The following is a 24579-nucleotide window of genomic DNA, read 5'->3' as shown; positions in this document are numbered from 1 at the left end:
AGATACGCTGTGGCTTTGGCCCACACAGGCTTCCCGCTGGAGCCAGACTCCTCGCCTCAATCTCTGCAAAAAAAGCTCAACAACTTTGGCTTTGGCTATGAAATAAAGTCAAACCATTTTTGCAGGCAAATAAATAAATAAATTTCAGTGTGTGTGTGTGGGGGGGGTGACAAGAAATTCTCTGTACCGGGTACCACCTGACCTTGCTACACCACTGGCTGGAAGGCACATTGCAGCGTAATGCCCTCTTGTTTTTCTATAATAATATCCTTCATTCTCCTAAGAATCCTGTGTTTTCCCCTCCCGTGCACATTTCGGCAACGGATTGTTTTGACTGATTAATCATTGGCAAGATGGATGATTCACAATCTTTTCATTAGTTCTAATTAGCAGAGCCATACTCTCATCCCCCCACCCCTTATAAAATCCATAAGTATGACAGCACCGTCCATAATAGGAAAATATGTAAACAATCACATTAAGGAGGTATGAATTTGAAACTTGGGAATCAAACGTGAGTTGCAAGAATTTCTGCCTCTCCTGAATTGATTGTGGTTCTCAAAATAGTCTGGGGAACGAGAGGGAAGCTGTCTTGGGAATGAAGGAACATGGAGAAATTAGGGAATGGGAAAAGAGTGCAACTCAGTGGTGGATCATCTGCCTTGCAGCAGGAAGTCCAAGGTTCAATTCTTGACATCTCCAGACAGGACTGGGAATGTCCACTGCCTGAAGCCCTGGAGGATTCTGCCAGCCAGGGTGGAAAATACTGAGTTAGATGGACTAATGAGTCTGACTCAGTGTAAGGCAGATTCTTTTGCTCCTACTGGTAGAATAGATGCCTGGCATTCAGAAAGCCCTGGATTTGTCCCCCCCCCCCATCTCCAGTTAAAAGCATCACAGATGGCTGCATCAGGCAAGAGCCTTGACGAGCCACTGCCAGCCCGAGTAGACTATACTGGTCTCAGTAGACCAGCAGTATAAATGGAAATAAAGTTGGAAATGGGAGAAACTCGCTGATCCCATAATGAGCCTGTTTGCCACTTCAATCACCCTCCTCAGCTCTTCCAAGGAGCCACAGATATAATGAAGAAACAGTGGGGAATTCATTTATTCCACATAGGAAGGCTGCCCAATTAATCCAAGACCTACCTCGCAGCCTCGGAATATCTCTCCAAACATCGGAACACGGCAGCTTGGCGAAGGTGGTTACGGAAATAGGCTGGGTTCAGAATTATGCTCCTTGGAAAACAGAAAACAAATATGCAAGTCAAAGCGCTGAAGTGAAAGATTGTTCTAAGGCCATTTAACACCTAGCGCTGGATAGCATGCAGGGTGTACGCAGACATATCTCCTTCCTAGTTCTGTAATGGTCACATTTCTCCCAATACCGAACAATGAATTATCACATCTCTGTTGACAGCCGAGATAGACGAACGGGCATTATTAAAATGTCTATTAAAGCTGTGTCATAAATGTAATTTCATTCATAGCATTGCCTATTACGGAAGCAGCGGTTAAAACCCCCGTGAGCATATGTTCTGCTGCATTTAGTGAGCATATAAAAATCAGCAAGACACTGCACATTATTGTAATAATGCCTTTTGTTATCTGTCATCTGCATTTTTGGGGTTGTGATAATAATCGTACATTATGCATGCAAAAATCAACATCACAATGCCGGGATGAAAAGTGCTGCTAGAACCAAGTCATGGCAGTGGGAAGGCAGACAATCTTTTCATTTTGCTTTATTGAGGCACCTTGCAATTTTACCGCAATAGGCAAGACCTCCCCCCACCTGTTTAAAACTCCTTTGAAATACTTTGCACTCAGGGTTCCCGTTTTAGATTGGAGTGGTGGAGATGCAAGACTCAGCAATGATTCAAGACCCAGATCTTGCTTCTTTTTTAAAAAAGAGTAGAAAATGTAACGGAGTTCATTTAAAAATCATTTGCCATGATTATTATGTATACATGGCTGTAGTTTGCAAATTGTACTTTGTGTGTGTGACTCCTAGAATCATAGAATCATAGAGTTGGAAGAGACCACAAGGGCCATCGAGTCCAACCCCCTGCCAAGCAGGAAACACCATCAGAGCACTCCTGACATATGGTTGTCAAGCCTCTGCTTAAAGACCTCCAAAGAAGGAGACTCCACCACACTCCTTGGCAGCAAATTCCACTGTCGAACAGCTCTTACTGTCAGGAAGTTCTTCCTAATGTTTAGGTGGAATCTTCTTTCTTGTAGTTTGGATCCATTGCTCCGTGTCCGCTTCTCTGGAGCAGCAGAAAACAACCTTTCTCCCTCCTCTAGAGATTTTGGGAAATTCATCCAAGTGTTCCACAATGAAGGCCAAGCTAGTTGAGATGTCACATCCATTTTTGCATTTAATGTGCACTTTTGTCATTGCTGTGTTGTTGCTTTTTAAAAAATGCAAATAGCAGCCTCTGATGGGGGGATAATCGCTGAGATCACAGCAGACAGAAAGGGGCAGTTTAACCCTTTCCTCCCCTGCTGTGGGCCCAGTGAAAATGGCTTCTATTTCTTGATACCAAAGGAAACTTTCAATGCATATAACAGCTTCAGAGGAGTGATTTCCATAGGAATTGCAGCTGGGAAGGAAACAGCTATGGCTCCCTCTCTCTCTTTCTAAAGTGATCACAGCCTGATAATGATCAGCCTTGCATGTTAAAAGTGAATACACTTATAGGTAGGCAAAGTAATTCTACTGGTCCCTCTTATTTTTCTTTCTGCAGATCCTGGGTAATTCTGCCTCAACACACAGTGCTAGCTCACAGCAGACTTCTAGCAATGGACAGATCCTTCATTAAATAAAAAATTAGAAGTCCCACAGCCTCAATATATTTTTTTGGCGTTTTAAAGATGAGCTAACTCAACTCAGAACTTCAACACCTTAACAAACTTGATGATCACTGAGACTGCCGCAAAAAGATTTTAAAGGCGATTATTGCTTTTGCAAACTGTAGTCAACAGTTGATAATAGCTATATTGATCGTTCCTCCGTAGGCTATTGACTGTACCGCAGCTAAGCAATAGGACTGGGGGAGGGAATCAATCATTTTCTGGTAGTTAGCCACCCATTTTCTACTTTTAGAGTATGATGTGTTCTGATAGGTGTGTACACACACACAAACCTGCGACTAAGTTGTAGCAAAATCTCAGCAAATTGGTTCTCAGGTTTTCCTCCTTTTCAGTCTGATTCCTTCCTAATCTTATGGCGATCTGCTCAACTGCTTTTGCTTTCCCTGCTCTATGGAAGAGTACGATAGCGTTTCCTAATACCTTTGTAACTCACTTGCTAAATGCGTAGATCTGTAAGCTACTTTTGCTTGCCTGATAGTTTCAGGGCTTATCCAGATGATTGTTCAAAGCATGTCTGGACCATGTTTTAACATTGGCAGCATAGTCTCCTAGAGCCTTGGCGAAAAGCAATAGCATACCATTCTAGTCCATGTGTAATCAAAGGGGGCCAAACTGCAGAGGGGTAACAAGGGAGAAAACTTTGCCATGTCAAAAGATCAAGTTTATTTATCATTTTCTTTAAACAGAGGAGAAGCGGAGCGAAAAGATGCACAGTCTCCAAGGCGCTAAAAACAACAAGCGCAGATGGTACATTACACCCAGCAGACTGGCTAAAATGTATAAAACCAGTTCAAACCTTTGATGGAAGTGTAAAGAACTAGAGCAGTGGTGTCCAAACTTTTTCCAAAGAGGGCCAGATTTGATGAAGTGAAGGGCCATGAGGGCCGACCAAAGTCTTTTAGGATTGAAGTTGTGGAGGGAACAATGTACAACATATGGTGGAGCTGTAAAAACATAAAAAGCTTTAGGGAACTTATTTATAATGAACTTTAAAAAATGTTTAAATTAACGTTTACCAAAAAACCTGAAGCCTTCCTCTAGGTATTATGGCATCAGACACTCCAAAAGAAAGAAGGAGGATTTTTATATCTGCATAGCCAAAGGGTGGAAAGGAGATTAAACACCAGCTAAAGAGGAGTGGCGCTGGGACGCGGGTGGCGCTGTAGGTTAAACCACAGAGCCTAGGACTTGCCGATCAGAAGATAGGCGGTTTGAATCCCCGCGATGGGGTGAGCTCCCGTTGCTCGGTCCCTGCTCCTGCCAACCTAGCAATTCGAAAGCACGTCAAAGTGCAAGTAGATAAATAGGTACCGTATTTTTCGCACTATTGGACGCACCGGTCCATAGGACACACCTAGATTTGGAGGGGGAATAAAGGCAAAAATTTTTTATCCCCCCCCCAGGCGCGGGGCTGGGGCGGGGGAAGCCTGAGCTTCCCCCTCCCCCAGAACGGGACCCAGAGCCATGCCGAAGCTGCGCGCAGCTTTGGCATCGCTCTGGGAGCTTGCGGGGCTGGGGGAGGAGGAAGCCCTCCGCCAGCCTCCAAACCATGTCGGGAGACAGCGGAATGGCGCACTGTGCCTCTCCCGCTGTCCCCCGAGTTTGCGGGGCTGGCGACAGGGAGGAGCAGGCTTCTCCCCCTGCCAGCCTTCTAACCAAGTTGGGGGACAGCGGGAAGGGCGCGCTGCCCCTCTCCCGCTGTCTCCCGAGTTTTCGGGGCTGGTGACGGGGAGGAGCAGGCTCCCCCCCGCCAGCCTTCTAACCAAGTCGGGGGACAGCGGGAAGGGCGCTGTCCCCCGAGCTTGTGGGGCTGGCGGTGGGGCTCTCCTGAAGCCTGGAGAGCGAGAGGGGTCGGTGCGCACCGACCCCTCTCGCTCTCCAGGCTTCAGCGAAAGCCTGCATTCGCACCATAGGACGCACACACATTTCCCCTTCATTTTTGGAGGGAAAAAGTGCGTCCTATAGTGCGAAAAATACGGTACTGCTCCGGCGGGATGGTGAACGGCGTTTCCGTGCGCTGCTCTGGTTCGTCAGAAGCGGCTTAGTCATGCTGGCCACTTGACCCGGAAGCTGTACGCCGGCTCCCTCGGCCAATAAAGCGAGATGAGCGCCACAACCCCAGAGTCGGTCACGGATGGACCTAATGGTCAGGGGTCCCTTTACCTAAAGAGGAGTGGCAAGTTAAATTATTTGAGTATATAGAATTAGCGAACATGAAAGAAAAGGTCAGAGACTGGTCAATCCAAAAGTTTAACAAAGAATGGGACATCCATAGACTACATTTAAAAGAACACTGTCCCCATACCAAATCTTTAATATGCTTTGATTAATTCTTGTAATAACACAAGTTAAAAAGAATGCAAACAACATTTAAAATTGGTTAGGCTTACTGAAAAAACAGTTAATAAGGAAATAAAGGATCTATGCAGAGGAGGTCGGAAGTCATCAGGCGGAGAAGAAAGTTACATTTTTTTTCTTTTTGGGGTTTTTATTGTCCTTTTTATGTATTGGTACTGATTTGCTTGTAATGCTTGTGTGTTTTGGTGTTTTAAGGTGATTGGATGTATTGTTTATAAACCGATAAAGATTGAACTGAAAACAACAACAACAATAACAGCTGTACCCATTCAGGAGAAGAAAAGCAAAAGGTTCACAAAAATGGCAGTACTTACTTCTCTGTCTCTTGCTTTAAAAAGAACAAGGGAGAAGAGCAACAGAAATGTCCTTGTGCCCCTGAATAAAATTTTCTCAGGCCAGTTAATATACAACAGAGTTAGTTGCTTTTAGCATTCACATAACTGCCTCTATACTGATGGATGTGTCTGCTAATGCTCCCGTTCACCTGCCTCATGTTCTCCTCCTGAACTGTTTTACCAAGCTGCAGATGTACTGTTAAGACAGACAACGGGGTGGGTATGGTCCCTCTATGATTTCCCACCTTGCAGAAAACCCTCCAAAAATGTTCTGGACTCCTCCAGAAACCTCAAGCAGTAATTGTGTTGCAAAGAAGAAATGGATGGTAGTATCTCAGCAGACCACAGCATGGCCAGAGAGCTAGTCTGAAGAAGAAGGCTCTGCAGAATACCCAGAGAAAAAGGATTCAGCTATGGATTGTCACCCTACGGCTGTGGATTTGAACCAGGCAGAGGGCCTTCCCGGTAGTGGCGCCCTCCCTGTGCAACACCCTCCCTTCAGATGTCAAGGAGACAAAGAACTACACAACTTTTAGAAGACATCCCCACCTGTTTGGGGAGGTTTTTAATGCTTGATGTTTTTGTTACGTTTTTAGATAAGCTGTAAGCTGCCCAGAGTGGCTGGGGCAGGGTATAAATATTATTATTATTCCTCAGGCAATGAAGAAGAATCCTTACTTGCATAGCCCAGGACCACTCACTCCCAATAAGCTTCTGGCAGACAAGCCAGAAGGTGTAACTCAAGGGTAGTTGGTGTGGTGTCCTCCAAGTGTTTCTGGACTACAAGACTCCCATCAGGGATGTTCATTGGCCACCAAGGGATGCTAGGCTGTCAAGAACCAAGTCACAGGGCTGCCCCTTTGTGCGCTCAATGGACCTGCATTTCAGCATCTTCCCCTTGCTTCTGGGAGCTGTCCCAGGTCCTGACTTTTCCATAGCAAGTTTATCCCCGTCTCTTTCATTTATACCAACGGCAGGTTTCTACCTGAAGTGCTTTAAAAACCCACCATAATGTAACATAATAATATAAACTCTTTTGACTGCCATCTAGCAGGAGCCATCCCATGATGCTACAGCAGCTTTCCTCCTCCCTCCTCCCTCTTGATTCTTTCTCCTTCCGGATTGGAAGCCCTAGATCAGGGACTGTTTTATTACGGATCTTTGTAAGCTGCTTTGGGAACCTTTTATTTCCCTTTTTCTTGGGCTGAAAAGTGGAGTAAAACCCCAGAAGAGAACAGAAGAGAACTGTAATGAAAAAGTCAGGGTTAGCTTGTGGTGTTTTTTTTTGTAGTTGCCCAGTTTTACTGCCCAACAGTGCAAATTCTCTATGTTTCTGCACAGAAGAAAGCTATAGTAAATTCTGTGGGACTTAATTCCAGGTAAGTGGAGTTAGAATTGCTAATAACATATAGAGATATTTTGTTGAGTTGTGTGTGTGTGGGGTGGGTGGGTTTGAAATTCACTCCGCCACACTAAAAGTACAAACAATGCGAATTAATTAACTAATTATTCCTGCATTGTAGGGGATTGGATTAGATGACCCTTGGGTCCCTTCCAAATCTAAGATCCAATGATTCTATGAACAAAGGAAAACATTTCCAGTACCTCAAATTCTCCTTGCACAGTGAGCTGTTAATGGGCAGAAGATCAAAAAGAATAACAATGGAGGCTTCTGGCAAATGTATTGTTGGTTGTCAGCCATCATTCATTCTTTCTTTCTCTATGTGTCAGTTTTTGAGCGCGCACATACACATGTTTGAATTAAGAGAAATATGAAAGTAAACCACTGTATATGGATATCAGACCTGTCATCTTGTGATGCGTCCCTCCTGCCACTCTTAAATGGCTGCACTAAAGTAAACATGAAATAGATTTTCATTTATTTTTCATCTTCCCTGTAATCTAAAGACTGTCCTGTAAATGCCTTCAGTAAATCACTTGGTCAGTTTTCCCTCAACCAAGCAGCCTGTAAGTAATATAGTATATCAACCCATTTTTTGACATTTTCATTTTTTCATCTTGACATCTTCTCAAAAAAACCCTTCGAAATAGTATGCTGTTGTCCCTATTATCTGTCCTTCCTTTTTTAAAAAAAGAGAAAAAAGGGAGGGGACTAGGCATCATCTCTCCACAGAAAAAAAAAAGCTATCAGTGCATATGAATAAGGAATGTCCGTATTAAACCATCATCCTCTGTCTATAGTTGGTTGTTCACATTTACTGTCCAGCTCCCAAGAAACAGATACACTGTGCTATATGAAAAATTGATTCTTAAAAGTCAGTGGTCTTTTACGCCTCAGTAAGAATCTCATTCTTGCCCCCTTTTCCCCTGCAATTGGGCCTGGGCCAAAAGACAGTTATCTCTGAACAACCCCATTTGTGTCAGTAGAATCCTACTTGCAAAGCCTGGACTTTTTAAAAAATCATATATATTTTTTAATGCAGTGAACTCTTAGACCTGATCTAGAGGGTTGGTCCAAGACAAAAGCATCAAATGATGTGTGTGCCCCCACTTCAAGGTGCATAGTATTCAGGGCCAATCAAGTTATTTTGGCACCTGAGGCAGAGAATCATGCAAGTGCATCTTCCCCCTCCCCAGCAGTAAAAGTACAACAATACAAAAGCTAAATATATATATATAACGATTTGCTGCTCTTTCATAGCTGACAATAGCTATGCACAAAAGCAACCGTTAAATAGCCAGCAATTTCCTACTCTTTCATGAGATCCTAAGCCTGCTGTCTCAGGCAGCTGCCTCACTCAACCTAATGGAATGGCAGGCTTTGAAGTTGATTCACATATTCAGCCGAATGAGGTGGTAGAGTCCTGAAATGGCAGTGTGGACTGTGCCACTTCTGACTACAGGTGGGAATCCAACAACTAAGCACATCAGGAGGTCCTTAGTCTAGGGTTACCCGACATCCCAGTTTCCCGGGGACAGTCCCCGGATTTGTGAATAAGTCCCCAGACAAATTCCATCACCAGAATGCCCCCGGATTTCATCTAATGTCCCTGGGAAACGCTGTATCAGAGCTTGCATGCAAGCAGGAGGGGGCAGGGATCTCTCAGATAGGCAATGGGAAGCCTCCCTTCCCAGCTGAGGGATCCCCGCCCCCTCCTGCTTACACGCAAGTAGGAGTTGGGATGAGGTTGCTCCGAAAGGCAGTGTGAAACCTCCCTCTGCCACTGCCATTGTTGCATCATCAATGTCCTGAACATGTAGTATGTACAGTGGTGCCTCGCAAGACGAAAAGAATCCGTTCTGTGATTCTCTTCGTCTAGCGGTTTTTTCGTCTTGCAAAGCAAGCCCATTGACGGATTAGCGGATTAGCACTATTAGAGCTATTAGCGGTTTTTAGCGGCTTATCGGCTTATCGGATCAGCTGATAAGCGTCTTAGCGGCTTAGAAAAAGGGGGGGAAGGAAAAAAAACCCACAGGAACTCGCAAGACATTTTCGTCTTGCGAAGCAAGCCCATAGGAGATTCGTTTTGCGAAGCACCTCCAAAACGGAAAACTCTTTCGTCTAGCGAGTTTTCCGTCTTGCGAGGCATTCGTCTTGCGGGGCACCACTGTATGTATGTATGTATGTATGTATGTATGTATGTATGTATTTAAAATGTGTCCAGATTCATTGAAAAAAATCTGGTAATCTTACCTTAGTCTTCTCCCTCCTGATCTAGCTTTCTACTTCCACCCACAAAAAGAAGGATGGAAAAAGAGTCATCTTCCACCTGCATCCTGAAGTGGTACAATCCATTCATTGTACCACCTCAAGAAACTACACTTTTAGGCTCCATCTACTATCTTCGGCCCCATCCGCACTCGACATTTAGAGCAGCATCACGCCACGTTAAACAGTTGTGCTTTCCCCCAAAGAATCCTGGGAACTGCTTGTTAAGGGGGCTGCTTGTTAGGAGTTGTTAAGGATCCTTGCTAAGGGGGCTGAGAGTTGTTAGGAGACCACTGTCCCCCTCAGGAAGCTGCAATTATCACAGCAGCTTAATAACCATTCCCTCTTCCCTGGGAACTCTGGGAACCGTAGCTCACAAAAGGCCCATCAAATTCATCTCTCACACAAAAGAATAATGCTGAGGGCTGTATTCTACTAAAAATACTGGTGGCACAAATTTTTTGTGTGTACAGTGGGACTCTCTCACACACCCCAAAGGCTTGGGAGCACCCCTAAGACATATTCAGGGGTGTGTATGACAAGAGGAGAGACGTGGCTGGCACTGTGGTCTAAACCAGTGAGCCTAGGACTTGCCGATCTGAAGGCCGGCGGTTCGAATCCTTGTGACAGGGTGAGCTCCAGTCGCTGGGTCCCTGCTCCTGCCAACCTAGCAGCTTGAAAGCACGTCAAGTGCAAGTAGATAAATAGGTACTGCTCCGGTGGGAAGGTAAATGGCATTTCCGTGTGCTGCTCTGGTTTCGCCAGAAGCGGCTTAGTCATGCTGGCCATTTGACCTGGAAAAACTGCGGACAAATGTTGGCTCCCTCGGCCAGTAAAGCGAGATGAGCGCTGCAACCCCAGAGTCGTTCGTGACTGGACTTAACTGCCAGGGGTCCTTTCCCTTTACCTTTTTATGACAAGAGGAGAAAAAGGGGAACATTTTGTTGTGCAAACAGAAATAGCTGCACCCGACGGAATGATTGCCACAGTGTTATGTTGGATTCTACCCTGACAACACAAAGTGTAAAGACTCACAAAATGTACATGGAAACCACATACTAAGGGGGCAGAAGGAAGAGGGTTGCGTTTGGGTCAATGGGTCTGTGTGTTGGCTGAGCTGCTCATGCTGGAATGGGTTGTTTATTTAACCTCAGTAGAAACCCAGTTGAATTGTCACCAATATTTTTTGGCCACTTGGATGGAGAATGTATTTTGCATGCTCACAATATTTGCAACACCATCGGTGGGATGGGGGAAAGAAATCTGTTCGTACAGTGGTGCCTCGTAAGGCGAAATTAATTTGTTCCGCGAGTTTTTTCGTTTAGCGAATTTTTCGTCTTGCGAAGCATGAAATCCCATAGGAATGCATTGAAATTCAATTAATGCATTCCTATGGTCAGAAAAAGTCCAAACAAAGCCAAATTTGGTACAACAAGAGTTTATTAAGTGCTCTTTAAAGTCACACATACTGTAAAGAGCATTTCAAAAACTGACGGAACAATAAATTAAGTTTCTAAACATGACAGAAAAACATTTAAAAATCAACAAAGTGTACAGTACATTTTCTAAGACTCTGGGGGACAACTCGAAGAAGGTTCCTCTTCCACTCTTTGCTTCTTGCTGAAGAACCCCCTCCTCAACTGTTCCCCCAGCCACCCACCACACAGAAATTCAAATCCAGAATTTTTTTTAAAAAAAACAGCAGAGTGGCCCTATGGTCACAGAAAATCATAAAAATGCAGAAAAAAACCACACAAGCTTCCAGATTCTTGCAAACCCCTCCCCAACACCAAGTCCTTGAATTCCAAACACCCCAACCCAAAATCCAAAACCCCCAAAAAAGTTTTAAAAGTTTAACTTTTACCAAATGGCTGCAAAAGAAGTTTTGGAAAAGCTTCAAAAATCACCAAAGTCTTTAAAAACCTCAAAAAAGGCTACTATGTACACTGCGTTCTATGAGTTGCTCCTCGAAGTCAAGTCGCAACTGAATTAACGGTGTTAAGAAAAAGGAAACAAACTTGCAAGACGTTTTCGTTTTCCGTCTTGCAAAGCAAGCCCATAGGGAAATTCGTCTTGCGAAGCAGCTCAAAAAACGGAAAACCCTTTTCGTCTAGCGAGTTTTTTGTCTTGCGAGGCACCACTGTAATTGCAAACAGATCAATCTGTCCTCCATCTCTGGATTCATTAACTATGGAAGAGAACAGGGAGATTGTTTTCTCTGATGCTCTCCCTCCTCTGCCCTGTTCACAAAATAAAAAAGGAGCTTGTTTTTGAGCCTGTGGTTTAGCATTCTGAATTACTCCCAGTACAGACGGACAAGTTTTGCTTCCCCCTGTCTTGCTCACATAGTACATAGCTGACTGATTTCCCAACAGAATAAGGACTAATTTCTTGACTAGCCAAATCTTGCTAATGTCTTTATAGCTGTTGTCATTTCGAAGAGGAGACGTATCATTACTTTTTGTGAAACCTGTTTGCGTTTGCTTTAATCTTTCTGCTGTAGCTATAATTTCTACTCCTTCGGGGCAAAAATGAGAAAGTAAAGTACCCGCCTCCAAATATAGTAAGCCAGACCACTCTTTCACAGAGAAATCAGCACCGATGGGTGTGTGTATTGCTCTTCTTAATTCAGCAGGGACAACGTCGAATCTATGGATGCCGCTGTATTCCAGTAGGTTTGATCTGTGACCCAGATATTATGGTCCCTCTGCAGCAGACAATTATCTCAAATCCTCTTCATATCCAATCCAATCCTTTCCAGTTTACTTTCCATGCCAGGTAAACATTCTTGCTGTCTGCATGTTTGAATTTGTGTGTGATTGTAATTAGCACATTCTATTTTTACAAAATTTAAAAAGGAGACACGTGTTTGTGTGCTTGTGCGACCAAAGGGGGAGGATGAATCCCAATGAAAATTACCGCTCCTGTGCCCATCAACAAACTGCCATTTGTGCTGGGAAGAAAGCCTCCGTTGGTGCAAATGGTTTATTGCATAGCTTATTTTACTGTTTTATCGTAGGTTTTTATAGTAAACTGTTGCGTCTCCTGTGATAAATAGCAGGGTATAGATACACAAAGCCACCAAGCAAGCTTTGGCAATTTTTCCTAGGAAGAGGCATTAGTCTACGAGCATAAACAAGTTTTTTTTAAAATTGGGGAATAGAAAGGAAATACCTTGTTTAGGGAAGTTTATAATGTTTGATGTTTCATTGTGTTTTTAATATTCTGTTGGGAGCCGCCCAGAGTGGCTGGGGAAATCCAGCCAGATGGGCGGGGTATAAGTAATAAAATTATTATTATTATTATTATAACCTGTGGGAAATGTTGGTGGTGGAACATCCAGGCAAACATCTCTAGATCAGTGGTGGGCAACGAGGTACCCTCCAGATGTTTTGGACTACAATTCCTATCAGCCTCAGCCAGCACAGCCAGTGGTCAAGAATGATGGGAGTTGTAGTCTACAAGTTCTGGAGAGCACCACGTTGGCTAGCCCTGCTCTATAATATTTTGTGTGACTTGGAAAGTGCCAAATTTAGCCATTTCAGTGGAACAAGGCTTTAAACTACTTGAAGAAGGGACTTCATTGTCTGATGGGATGTTTCCTCCACCTGTTAGGTAAAGCTACCCAGTTTTGCTCATATCAACACTTTTACCTGACATAGCACCTGAAACTAGGTCTCACCTCTGTTGGTACAAAGATTGCCTAGCATATTTTTGTCAGTGCCTAAAAATGGCACCAGAGTGCTTCCTGTAGTGACTCAGCAGTCCTTTCTCATACTAATTCATTGTTTACTGGAAGGTTCCAGGCTGCCTGAGGCCTCCATACATAGTTGTATCCAGGTGTGAGAGTCAGTCAGTCTTTCTTTTCAAGCTATGCAGTTCACTGGTGTCTCCCTGTAACTGTTTTTTGAACTACAGTGGTGCCCCGCAAGACGAATGCCTCGCAAGACGGAAAACTCGCTAGACGAAACAGTTTTCCGTTTTGGAGGTGCTTCGCAAAACGAATCTCCTATGGGCTTGCTTCGCAAGATGAAAATGTCTTGCGAGTTCCTGCGGGGTTTTTTTCCTCCCCCCTTTTTCTAAGCCGCTAAGCCGCTTATCAGCTGATCCGATAAGCCGATAAGCCGCTAAAAGCCGCTAATAGCGCTAATAGCGCTAATCCGCTAATCCGTCAATGGGCTTGCTTCGCAAGACGAAAAAACCGCTAGACGAAGAGAATCACAGAACGGATTCTTTTCGTCTTGCGAGGCACCACTGTATGCACCCAGCCAGGGATCTGGCTGTGGACTTGCAACCACTATACCTATTCAAATGCTTCAGTAAAGCATATTTGCTGATGGAGTGAGCTGTTTGTATGGTTCATTTGCTGCCAGCTCTTTGCTGAGTTACTCTGCTGAACTCTTTACATGCCCTGGGGCCTGAGAGACCAGGCATGCATACCAGGAAAGTCCTGGGGGGGGGCGTCAGGACTCTAATCCTGACCATTTTTATTCCCGCTTTCCTCCTACCTAAGGATGGGGACGGACCTGAGTAACAGCTGGTTTTTGTAAACCCAAAGCAGGGAATCGGACATTGTTATGTTTCACTTTCTCAACAGGTACCTCAAAGATCCTCCTCTGAATGTCTGTTACGTTCTCCTACATTCTGCCTTAGGCTTTTTTATCAAACTCGGTGACTTTATCAGCAGCTGACCTTTCTCTCTCTCTCTCTCTCTCTCTCTCTCCCATCCCCATGTTTTCCATCTAGACAGATGAAGAGTTTGGGAGAATCTGGAAGTCTCAATGCTATTTTGTGATATTTTGGTTGGCCCAATAAAAGTACTGTCCTATTGTGGGTCGTCCCCCCCCCCGCCTTAGAAAATGACAACTCCTTCATGTCCTAGATTCTATAAGAAGAAGTACACTGTAGGTTGAGAATGTGGTTGCCGTTAAAACCTTGTTTATGGAAGACAATCTTACTAGGCTATGAGTGATCACCAAAGAAGAAGAAGAAGAAGCCACTGTAGCCGAGTCTAAACCACTCAGTAATTAAGTTAGTTCTTGGTATGAGCTTTCGTGTGCATGCACACTTCTTCAGATACTTCAGTATCTGAAGAAGTGTGCATGCACACGAAAGCTCATACCAAGAACTAACTTAGTTGGTCTTTAAGGTGCTACTGGAAGGAATTTTTTTATTTTGACTATGGCAGACCAACACGGCTACCTATCTGTAACACTCAGTAATTGTAGACTTATTTTGCATTTAGGTAAAAACAACAAACAACAACAACAACAACAAGAAGAACAACAACATACACACAAACCTTACTGTTTCCCAATAATTCCTTAAAAGGTAAAGGGACCCCTGACCATTAGGTCCAGTCATGGCCGACTCTGGGGTTGCGGCGTTTATCTTGCTTAACTGGCCGAGGGAGCCGGCGTACAGCTTCTGGGTCATGTGGCCAGCATGACTAAGCCGCTTCTGGCGAACCAGAGCAGCGCACGGAAACGCCATTTACCTTCCCGCCTGAGCGGCACCTATTTATCTACTTGCACTTTGACGTGCTTTCAAACTGCTAGGTTGGCAGGAGCAGGGACCGAGCAACAGGAGCTCACCCCATCACGGGGATTCGAACCGCCGACCTTCTGATCGGCAAGTCCTAGGCTCTGTGGTTTAAACCACAGCGCCACCCGCGTCCCTAATAATTCCTTACACTCTCATTAATTTGTACTCATTATTTTTAATGCATAGTAATGTTACATGGAACAAGCAGTGGTAAGAGAGAACGAGAGAGACGCAGACTCTGTGATGTCAAAAATAACTTGCATAAAAAAGTATTAGGAATGCACCTAATAAATTTTGACAATGTCCTTAGGCGCATTACTTTAGCACTGTGTGGAAACTCTACTTTGTCAAAGGCTACATCAGCCTCACAAATAATATAAAATAAGGGGCCAAAATTAGGTTTTAATCCTGTAGCACTTATGCGTTAAACTCAATGAAACTCAACTTCTAATTAAACATGTATAAGCTTCGTTTGCACAGTATAGCTCCCTACTTGCATTAATGTCAGTGGCAGAAAGTTAGGCACCTGCAGATCTCCCCCATGAAGTCAGCAGGATGCATGTACTTAGCTCTGGCTGGATCGGGACCAGTTTCTTTTAACCTGGAAGTTTAAGGAAGCTGCTGTTTGGGGTTAAGACTCCACATCTGGATCTTATTACCTCTGGAAGCACTGAATTCAGGATGCAATCAGTCCTGCTGCAGATGCAATGGAGGTGTGCTGACTCATTGTTTTGTACCCAACCTGACGTTTCCCCTTTGTTTTCAGAGAAGGATCTATCCATTAACAGAGACAGCAGAACAGTCCTCCCTGATCATAATTTCTCTGTCTACAAGCGTTGCAATTTTTAATGCAAAATTGATCAGCAAACCACCCCAAACCATGGGAACAGACTGATCTGGATATACGCTCTTCCCTGTAGATTGTGACCTTGATCAGTATAAATCTTATAACAGCTCTTTGTATAAAGCACACTTTTGTTTATGAAAACTACCACTCTTCCTCCCTTTTATGAAGAAAAAAAATCTATGTGAAGAGTAATATCCTTTACGGAATTTATTTCATGCTGATTTACATTCTTGGATGCTTGTTATAATTGGTTTACAGAAGATACAATTTCTGGGTTTTCTTTTTCTGCTATTTCTTTCCTTGATTTATGACTCCTGTCTTTTTTCTTGGAAGATTTAAGTGACAAACATTGATATGTGTTATCTATTTGTTGGATTAAATATGGATCCTGCACTACGCAGAGATTGCAGGGGTAGGCACCATGTTAAATGTAGGAAATAAATGTCAAAGTAGGAGCAGCTGTGAAACATTTTCCCAGTTCTGCCTCTAGACAAGATTGTAAAAGGGACTGCACCAAATTACTGATTGGGAGGGGGTACACATTTGCATATTTTTAGATTGTTATAAAGTTTTTAGTTTTATAATATATTTAGTTTCATTCTATTGTTTTATCACTTATATGATTGCCACCTATTATTATTATTATTATTATTATTATTATTATTATTATTATTATTATTATTTACAGTGAGCACCCCAATGAAAGCAATGAAGCACAGACAGATTAATCCTCAACTTGGAAGTGCCATAACTCAGTGATAGAGCATGTAAGTAAAGGTAAAGGGACCCCTGAAGATTGGGTCCAGCCGTGACCGACTCTGGGGTTGCGGCGCTCATCTCGCTTTATTGGCTGAGGGAGCCGGCGTACAGCTTCCGGGTCATATGGCCAGCATGACTAAGCCGCTTCTGGCGAACCAGAGCAGCACACAGAAATGCCGTTTACCTTCCCGCCGGAGCAGTACCTATTTATCTACCTGCACTTTGACGTGCTTTCGAACTGCTAGGTTGGCAGGAGCTGGGACAGAGCAACAGGAGCTCACCCCATTGTGGGGATTCGAACCACCAACTTTCTGATCAGCAAGTCCTAGGCTCTGTGGTTTAACCCACAGCGCCACCCGCGTCCCTATTTTTATGCAGAAGTTCTCAGGTTTGGTGTCTGGAGAGCCATTGCTAGTTCATGCAGACAGTATTGAGGTAGATCAGGGATCAGCAAACTTTTTCAGCAGGGGGCCGATCCACCGTCCCTCAGACCTTCTGGGGGGCTGGACTATATTTTGAAAAAAATAATGAATGAATTCCTATGCCCCACAAATAACCCAGAGATGCATTTCAAATAAAAGCACACATTCTACTCATGTAAAAACACCAGGCAGGCCCCACAAATAACCCAGAGATGCATTTTAAATAAAATGACCCATTCTACTCATGTGAAACCTTATGATTCCCGGACCATCCACAGGCCGGATTGAGAAGGTGACTGGGCTGGATCCGGTCCCCGGGCCTCAGTTTGCCTACCCATGAGGTAGGTGGACCATATAATCTAACCTGGGGTAAAGTCCTATAGGTGCTTCAGTGCAGATCTGATTTGTGAAGTGTTTCCACTCGATTGGGGCAATTCTGGTTCATGGTTTCATCATATACTAAATATAGATATTTGGTAACTTAGATCCCTGATACTTCAGCCTGTTTTAAAACAGACTTGCAGGCTGCTGTTCACCATGATCCAAAGAGCCCCTTTACACAGGGACACTCATGGGCACATTTGCAGGAGGGCTATATGAAGCAGTTGCTTCAACCAGTGGACTCCAGAGGGAGTGCTGTTTTCTCGTCTCCAGTATCTACTTCTACATACAATGAGCTTCCGGGGGCTATTTTAATCATGGACCTGTTAAGGGAGAAAGAGTTAACCATCCTCAACCAGGGCTGCCAACTTGAATGAAATATCACGGGGGCCCAGTGTTAAGTTTTGGGTGAACATATCAGACGACACAGCGATTCTTCAAACAGCTCTTGTTTATTCACAGGCCAGAACAGAACTGCACTGAAGGGTTCAGTCAGCCTGCTTATATAGAGCTCCAGTACAACGTAACTGTAACAATTGTCTAAAACTATCCAATCACTGAACGTCACTTTTGATCCCTTATTTGCATAACTATCTACAGTATCCCCCTGCTGGGCCAGGGTGAGAACTTCAGTACATAACACCCAGGTAAGCCCTGCGCCGCATAATCGATCACATGACACGGTGCACACACACCATTTGAATGGCAATGTCCATCAACTTTGCGGGGGCCCAGCTCCAGTGGCGTAGCGTGGGGGGTGCCAGGGGTGCCGGCCGCACCGGGCGCAACATCTGGGGGGGCGCGCTCGCTGCCTCCGGAGTCGCCGAAGAGCCTCGGGCGCAGGCTGTAGCGGAGCCGCATGTCTCGCGGAACCGACGAGCTGTGCGCGCGTCCGGGCTGAAGGCGCCCGGCAGGCAGCGGCTCTCAGCGCTCGCCGCGGAGGACGCGCCAGGCAGCCCCTCCTCACAGCCCCGCCTCCGCCGGTGCTGCTGCAGCTGCTGGGCCGTTGCATTTTTCGCCTCTCTGCCCCCCTCCTCCTCCGGGCAAGCGGCGTCGTTTGGGCGGCAGCGGGGGGCGCAAATTACTTGCCTTGCCCCGGGTTAGGGGGCGCAAATTACTTGCGTTGCCCCGGGTGCTGACAACTCACGCTACGCCGCTGCCCAGCTCCCTCAAATATTTTTTTTTGTGGGTGCCGAAGCTCCCATGGCCCCTAGGAGTTGGCTCCTATGCCTCAAATCTTCCTGCAGTTGCTTAAAAAAACCACAAACAAACGCCAGGAGATCTCCTGCGTGGTGTGTAGGTTGCCAAAACAACAACACAAGTGAATCAAAGTTGTAGAGCAACATTCATATGATGCTCAGAACCAGCCTCATTGCTTTCATATGTGCCAGAAGTTGCAGTGCATCTCTCTCTCGAGGCTTCTTTAAAGGTTTGAGGCTTCTTTCCAGGCTATTTTGAGACTAGGCGAAAAACTCTGCCTCTTAGATTAGGGTGAGCAACAGAAAGGCAAAACAGCACGGCAAGGTTATGGAGGCTGTTAATTGACTCCTCAGACCTCCACTGCTTTGCCATCTGGCATAATTCAAAACTGCCTTCTGCAACAAAACAGAAGATCTCACTTCATTGTTACTAGGATCTTTACGGCCTTGGCCCAGTGTACCTGAAGGAGCGTCTCCACCCCCATCGTTCAGCCCGGACACTGAGGTCCAGCTCCGAGTGTGTTCTGGCAGTTCCCTCCCTGTGAGAAGTGAGGTTACGGGGAACCAGGCAGAGGGCCTTCTCGGTAGTGGCGCCCGCCCTATGGAATGCCCTCCCATCAGATGTCAAGGAAATAAACAACTGCCTGACTTTTAGAAGACACCTGAAGGCCTATTTAGGGAAGTTTTTAATGTCTGATGTTTTATTGTGTTTTTCATATTCTCTTGGGAGCTTCCCAGGGTGGCTGTGGAAACCCAGTCAGATAGGAAGGGTATAAATAAATTATTATTATTATTATTATTATTATTATTATACATGCCCTCTCTCTCCATGCCCTAATGCCTGAGCCAGGGGTGTCAGGTCATGGAGGATGAGCTGTTTTGGGCTCCCCCAATATCCTTTGGTAGAGGGGTGGGGCCCCCCAATATTTAGGGGACAGAGGAGGCCAAGTGAGGAGCTAAGTGTGGCTTCAGCGGCTGGCTGGCTCCTCCACCTCCTACCGTGAAAGGAGGCCGAGCGCGAGAGAGGAGGAGCCGCCCACCATTGAAGCCACACTGTGTTTGGTTCAGCGCTTGGCCTCCTCCCGAAGATGAAACATTTTGTTTGTGACATCACATGCGCAAGTTGTGCAGGGCAATGCGGGGACCCCTCATTTTTTGGCACAGGTTGGTGCCTCTGGCCTGAGCCAAAAGAACTGGACTCCCGGTAAAGAAGTGAGCAGGTCACTGTTATGACTTTAAGAGCTGTGTGTTTGACAGGAAAACCCTTTACCACCAGCTTTCACCAATGCTCACGGAGTTCATCCCCCACTGAAAAGCTAAACCAAACCAATCTGTTTACAATTTCTTCTGCTGAAATAAAACCGAACAAAAATAACTTTGTACTTTTTTAAATTAAAAAAATACTAATTAGCTACATTATTGTTTAATAATTGGTGCCTGCGTTTAATCCCACCCCATGACACCTTTTCCCTTGTGTGTGTTTCTTTTTTTATATTTTAAGCCTGCCGACAGGGACTGTCTTGGCTTGAACTGTTTGTATGTAAGCCACTCTGGGTGCCTTTTTGGCCAAGGAGTGGGGTACAAAACGCTCTAAACAAATAATGAATAATAGTGTCCTAAACTGCCTTCGAAGAATGAATCCAGTTTGCTCTTGATTAAGAGCTTCCAAATGTCTGCAGGAGTTGCAAGATACACAGGAGAAATAAGGAATCACCCAGCTAATCACAAACGGAAAATGAAGATTTGAATCAGCCTTGTGCCACAGTTGCTACCTAACCTCTCTAAAGCAGTAATGAGAGTTAAGACTCAACAAAAATGACTTTTTAATTTTTTTTTTACATAATGGATGGTTCAAGGGCTATTTATAGTTTGAATTCTCAGTATAATTTATTTATCCTTTCTCTTTTCTTTAGGGAAAAAATGCAGCTATTGATTATGCTTCAGCTTCTGCCTGTGCTAATTGTATCCCAGAATATTTTCATATTGAAGCGCTGCATGTATCTGCTCCTGGTGACCTGCTTTGAGTAATGTGGCAGCCGTACGGATGGCAGATTTACTCTGCTTTGTAAATTGGCTTTAATTATTGTCAGCGTGGCTATCATCCCCTGCCATTTCCCCCCTTTCCTCTTATGCCCTCAAAATGGGCAAGCGGTTTGCAACTGGTCCACACTTATCTCTTTGGCGGTGTTACAGGCTCGTCTATATATAAATACGTGATTGTCAGCTCCATTATAGAATGTAAGCACACCTGGATCCAGAGCAAAGCAGCTGCCAAAGCAGTTCTCCCATCCATGCCACTGGATGGCCCCATGTACATGCAAACTGTTTACTTAAGCCACTTCCGACCTCGGGAGGAGGTGTGTTGCGGGCTTCATGCCCCCAACACATGCACGGAGGCTGGTTTGCAGCCCCTGCGCAATCTGGGGAATCTTCAGGCCGCGTCATCCCCTGAGCCTGCCAATTGGCTGGCTCAGGGGCTGTGGTTTGCCCCATTTAAAGCAAGAGCGGCCCCGGGATCTCCCTCTTTGTCCCGCTCAGCTGCCTGGTTTCCCACCCACCCGCCCTTCAAGGTTTCCTTCTGACCTCGCTATGGACTTCGGTTGGTCACCGTCAAGGGGCCTGGTAGGAATTTTTTCCACTTAGCAAATTGGCACTGGCCATTTTGGTTTTTCGCCTTTGTTGTTTAGTCGTTTAGTCGTGTCCGACTCTTCGTGACCCCATGGACCAGAGCACGCCAGGCACTTCTGTCTTCCACTGCCTCCCGCAGTTTGGTCAAACTCATGCTGGTCGCTTCGAGAACACTGTCCAACCATCTCGTCCTCTGTCGTCCCCTTCACCTTGTGCCTTCCATCTTTCCCAACATCAGGGTCTTTTCCAGGGAGTCTTCTCTTCTCATGAGGTGGCCAAAGTATTGGACCCTCAGCTTCACAATCTGTCCTTCCAGTGAGCACTCAGGGCTGATTTCCTTAAGAATGGATAGGTTTGTTCTTCTTGCAGTTCATGGGATTCTCAAGAGTCTCCTCCAGCACCATAATTCAAAAGCATCCATTTTTCGGCAATCAGCCTTCTTGATGGTCCAGCTCTCACTTCCATACATCACTACTGGGAAAACCATGGCTTTAACTATACAGACCTTTGTTGGCAAGGTGATGTCTCTGCTTTTTAAGATGCTGTCTAGGTTTGCCATCGCCTTTCTCCCAAGGAGCAGGCGTCTTTTAATTTCGTGACTGCTGTCACCATCTGCACTGATCATGGAGCCCAAAAAAGTAAAATCTCTCACTGCCTCCATTTCTTCCCCTTCTATTTGCCAGGAGGTGATGGGACCAGTGGCCATGATCTTCGTTTTTTTGATGTTGAGCTTCAGACCATATTTTGCGCTCTCTTCTTTCACCCTCATTAAAAGGTTCTTTAATTCCTCCTCGCTTTCTGCCATCAAGGTTGTGTCATCTGCATATCTGAGGTTGTTGATATTTCTTCCAGCGATCTTAATTCCAGCTTGGGATTCATCCAGCCCAGCCTTTCGCATGATGAATTCTGCATATAAGTTAAATAAGCAGGGAGACAATATACAGCCTTGCCGTACTCCTTTCCCAATTTTGAACCAATCAGTTGTTCCATATCCAGTTCTAACTGTAGCTTCTTGTCCCACATAGAGATTTCTCAGGAGACAGATGAGGTGATCAGGCACTCCCATTTCTTTAAGAACTTGCCATAGTTTGCTGTGGTCGACACAGTCAAAGGCTTTTGCATAGTCAATGAAGCAGAAGTAGATGTCTTTCTGGAATTCTCTAGCTTTCTCCATAACCCAGTGCATGTTTGCAATTTGGTCTCCTCATAGCAAATCGTCACAACTTCCCTGGTTTTGGCAGTTAGGCATTGGTAGGGGTATTGTTATGTAGATTTTTTTTTGGGGGGGGAGGAGCGCCATCACCTCCCCCAAATATTGAAGGGTAGTCCGGTAAAGGATTCTGGGGGGGGGGGCGTGCCACTAGGGGGCGCATTGGAAGATGGCTGACAATAACATCTCTCCGACCCACACGAGGTAATTTGGAGGCTATGATGGGGGTAATTAGCCTCCTTAACCCCCCCAGGATTGTGGGGGGGGCCCTTGCCTGCTGTGCCCTATACCACCCCTGAATTTATGGGGGTGGGGGCACTAGGCACAAAGCCCTCCTGTGGGACTTCGGCACTCCTGAACGCCATCCCTGATTCACGCCACTAGATGCAGAACTTCAAAGGAAACAATTTGGATGAAAGGAATGCACATATTTCAAGAAAGAAGGGGGAGTAAAGACTGCTAACAGAAGAGATCTCTGACAAAACAAGATAAGAATAAAACATGAGAAGATACGCCAAGACAAGGTACGGCAAATGACTGGTGGGGGAGGGGAAAAAACTCTCCCTTCTTTCCCTATGTGATTAAACAAGAATCCCCTCCCCTCATGAGTCAGAAATGTCGTTTTAAGGACTTAAGCTGTGGATTTAAGGCTGTGTGGAGATAAACTTTCGAACCAAAGCACGTTTTAAGAAGAGCGTGGAATGTGTAAGAGCTTAGGAATGACGTAGTTAAAAATGCCGTCGTCATATTGGGAAGTTCTGTCGGAGGTCTTGAGTCTGGGAGGAGAAAGAGAGAAATAGAGCTGCTTTTATATTGTGGGTTAAACTCCTCAGTGGGACTTAAGAGCGACAGTTTTACGAGACTATGATGGAAAGAGTGATGTTATCTATGAAGGAGACAATATATGGAAACCATCTCGATTTGAGGATTGGAAGAATGGAAAATTCACACAGGACTATTATTACTATTGGTGTTTATCGGCTTAAGGAGACTATCAGAAGAGATCATAAAGAAAAAAGAGAAAATATATGAACAAGATGTGATGTGGAAACAGCAAGATAAGATGGGATAGAACTGTGAACTTTGCTTGGACTGATTTGGACTGATTGGGACATTAACGCAGCAGCAAGAAGACAATCAGAATCCCCCTTCGGATCTTGAAATATGGCCCCCCCCAACAAAATTAAAAATTCGGCTTTGTAATTCGGAATTTATGTGATATGATTTAATTTGATGTGATTGGCCAGTTAATAAAAATTATTTTTTAAAAAAGGATTCTGGGGGGCGTGGCCTCATCCGAAGCCTATGGAGGTCAGGGCCTAAAGCGCAACCCTTAGCGGTGACCCCGGGGGAGTCCCTAGTTGATGTGCATCAGCAGAGCTCCCCCTGCTGGTGTTAACCCTTCCCGGTCTTCATGGAAACAAGCTGAAGCCGGATAGTCGGATAGGACCAATGCCTAAGCCAATATCGCTCTTTACCTGTAACCAATAAAGTTGTGGCCAATTTTAGCCCATTAACCTAAAATAATGGTGTCATGTGTTGTTATTTCCACTGGTGGGAGGCAGGCACTCGCCATGCAATAAATTGCACCTGCAACAAAATGTTGCAGGGTGGAGTGCTTTTGTTCAGGGTTCCAGCCAGCCATGACATCTTCCAAAGTACTCCATGCCATTCCTTTTCCCTGATAGTTTCCCATTCCCCCAGGAGTCTTTTGTGACCACTGAGTATGCTTAGCCCTTAGTGGGCTCTTCTTTTTATTTCCCCCCTGTATTTCTACCCCCTGCTTCCAAAGTTGCTTGTATGCTTGCAGATCTTTCCTCCCTTCCTCTTGTATGGGTGGTGGATGGGCCTTGCACTGCTTTGCTTATGTAAGTATCGAAATTCGGAGAACTGCATTATAGGTACAGTTGTACCCTGGTTCTTGAACAGAATCCATTCCGGAAGTCCGTTTGACTTCTGAAAACATCCAAAAACTGAGGCATGGCTTCCGATTGGCTGTAGGAGCTTCCTGCACTCAACTGGAAGCCACGGAAGCCACATCGGATGTTTGGCTTCCAAAAAACGTTTGCGAACCAGAACACTCACTTCCGGGTTTGCAGCGTTCGTGAGCCAAAACATTTGAGTTGCAAGGCCTTCAAGAACCAAGGTACGGCTGTGCTTGGAAAGATTTATATGCCACTTTCCAAAATGGCTTACAGCTTTAGCATGGAACCATGGCAAAACACAAAAGTAGTATAAAATACACAAGAAAAGACAAGGCAGGTAGGGCTGGGGGAGCCTGAATATGTTCAGGTGTTCCATCTCTTTTCAGGCGTGGGGAGATGAATATCATTGCATGCCAGCTCA

At 45.1% G+C, this 24579-nt stretch overlaps 1 protein-coding gene and 3 long non-coding RNA genes across 4 annotated transcripts in view; 1 reads left to right on the top strand and 3 right to left on the bottom strand.

Annotated features, from left to right (window-relative positions):
- The window catches only part of LOC309533343, a 598890-nt gene that overhangs the window by 198448 nt on the left and 375863 nt on the right, over window positions 1-24579 (bottom strand). The gene's annotated exons all lie outside the window — the stretch shown is intronic.
- The window catches only part of SPATA16 (spermatogenesis associated 16), a 173993-nt gene that overhangs the window by 96811 nt on the left and 52603 nt on the right, over window positions 1-24579 (bottom strand). The window contains exon 4 of the mRNA XM_082224290.1: window positions 1150-1239. Within this exon, the coding sequence (XP_082080416.1) occupies window positions 1150-1239 (90 nt within the window). The remainder of the gene's footprint in view (window positions 1-1149; window positions 1240-24579) is intronic.
- On the bottom strand, window positions 10666-11261 carry LOC309533729. The gene is made up of 2 exons (XR_014220439.1): window positions 10763-11261; window positions 10666-10732 (listed from the first exon to the last, which is right to left on the bottom strand). It is a non-coding gene; the product is annotated as an uncharacterized lncRNA (long non-coding RNA).
- On the top strand, window positions 22382-22745 carry LOC309532755. Its single transcript, XR_014220010.1, has 2 exons — window positions 22382-22437; window positions 22618-22745. It is a non-coding gene; the product is annotated as an uncharacterized lncRNA (long non-coding RNA).

The sequence above is a fragment of the Podarcis vaucheri genome (assembly GCF_965113315.1).
Source record: "Podarcis vaucheri genome assembly, chromosome: 5".
Classification (NCBI taxonomy): Eukaryota; Metazoa; Chordata; class Lepidosauria; order Squamata; family Lacertidae; genus Podarcis; species Podarcis vaucheri.
Note: the sequence above shows the minus strand (reverse complement) of the source record. Positions and strands in the feature narration are given on the sequence as shown.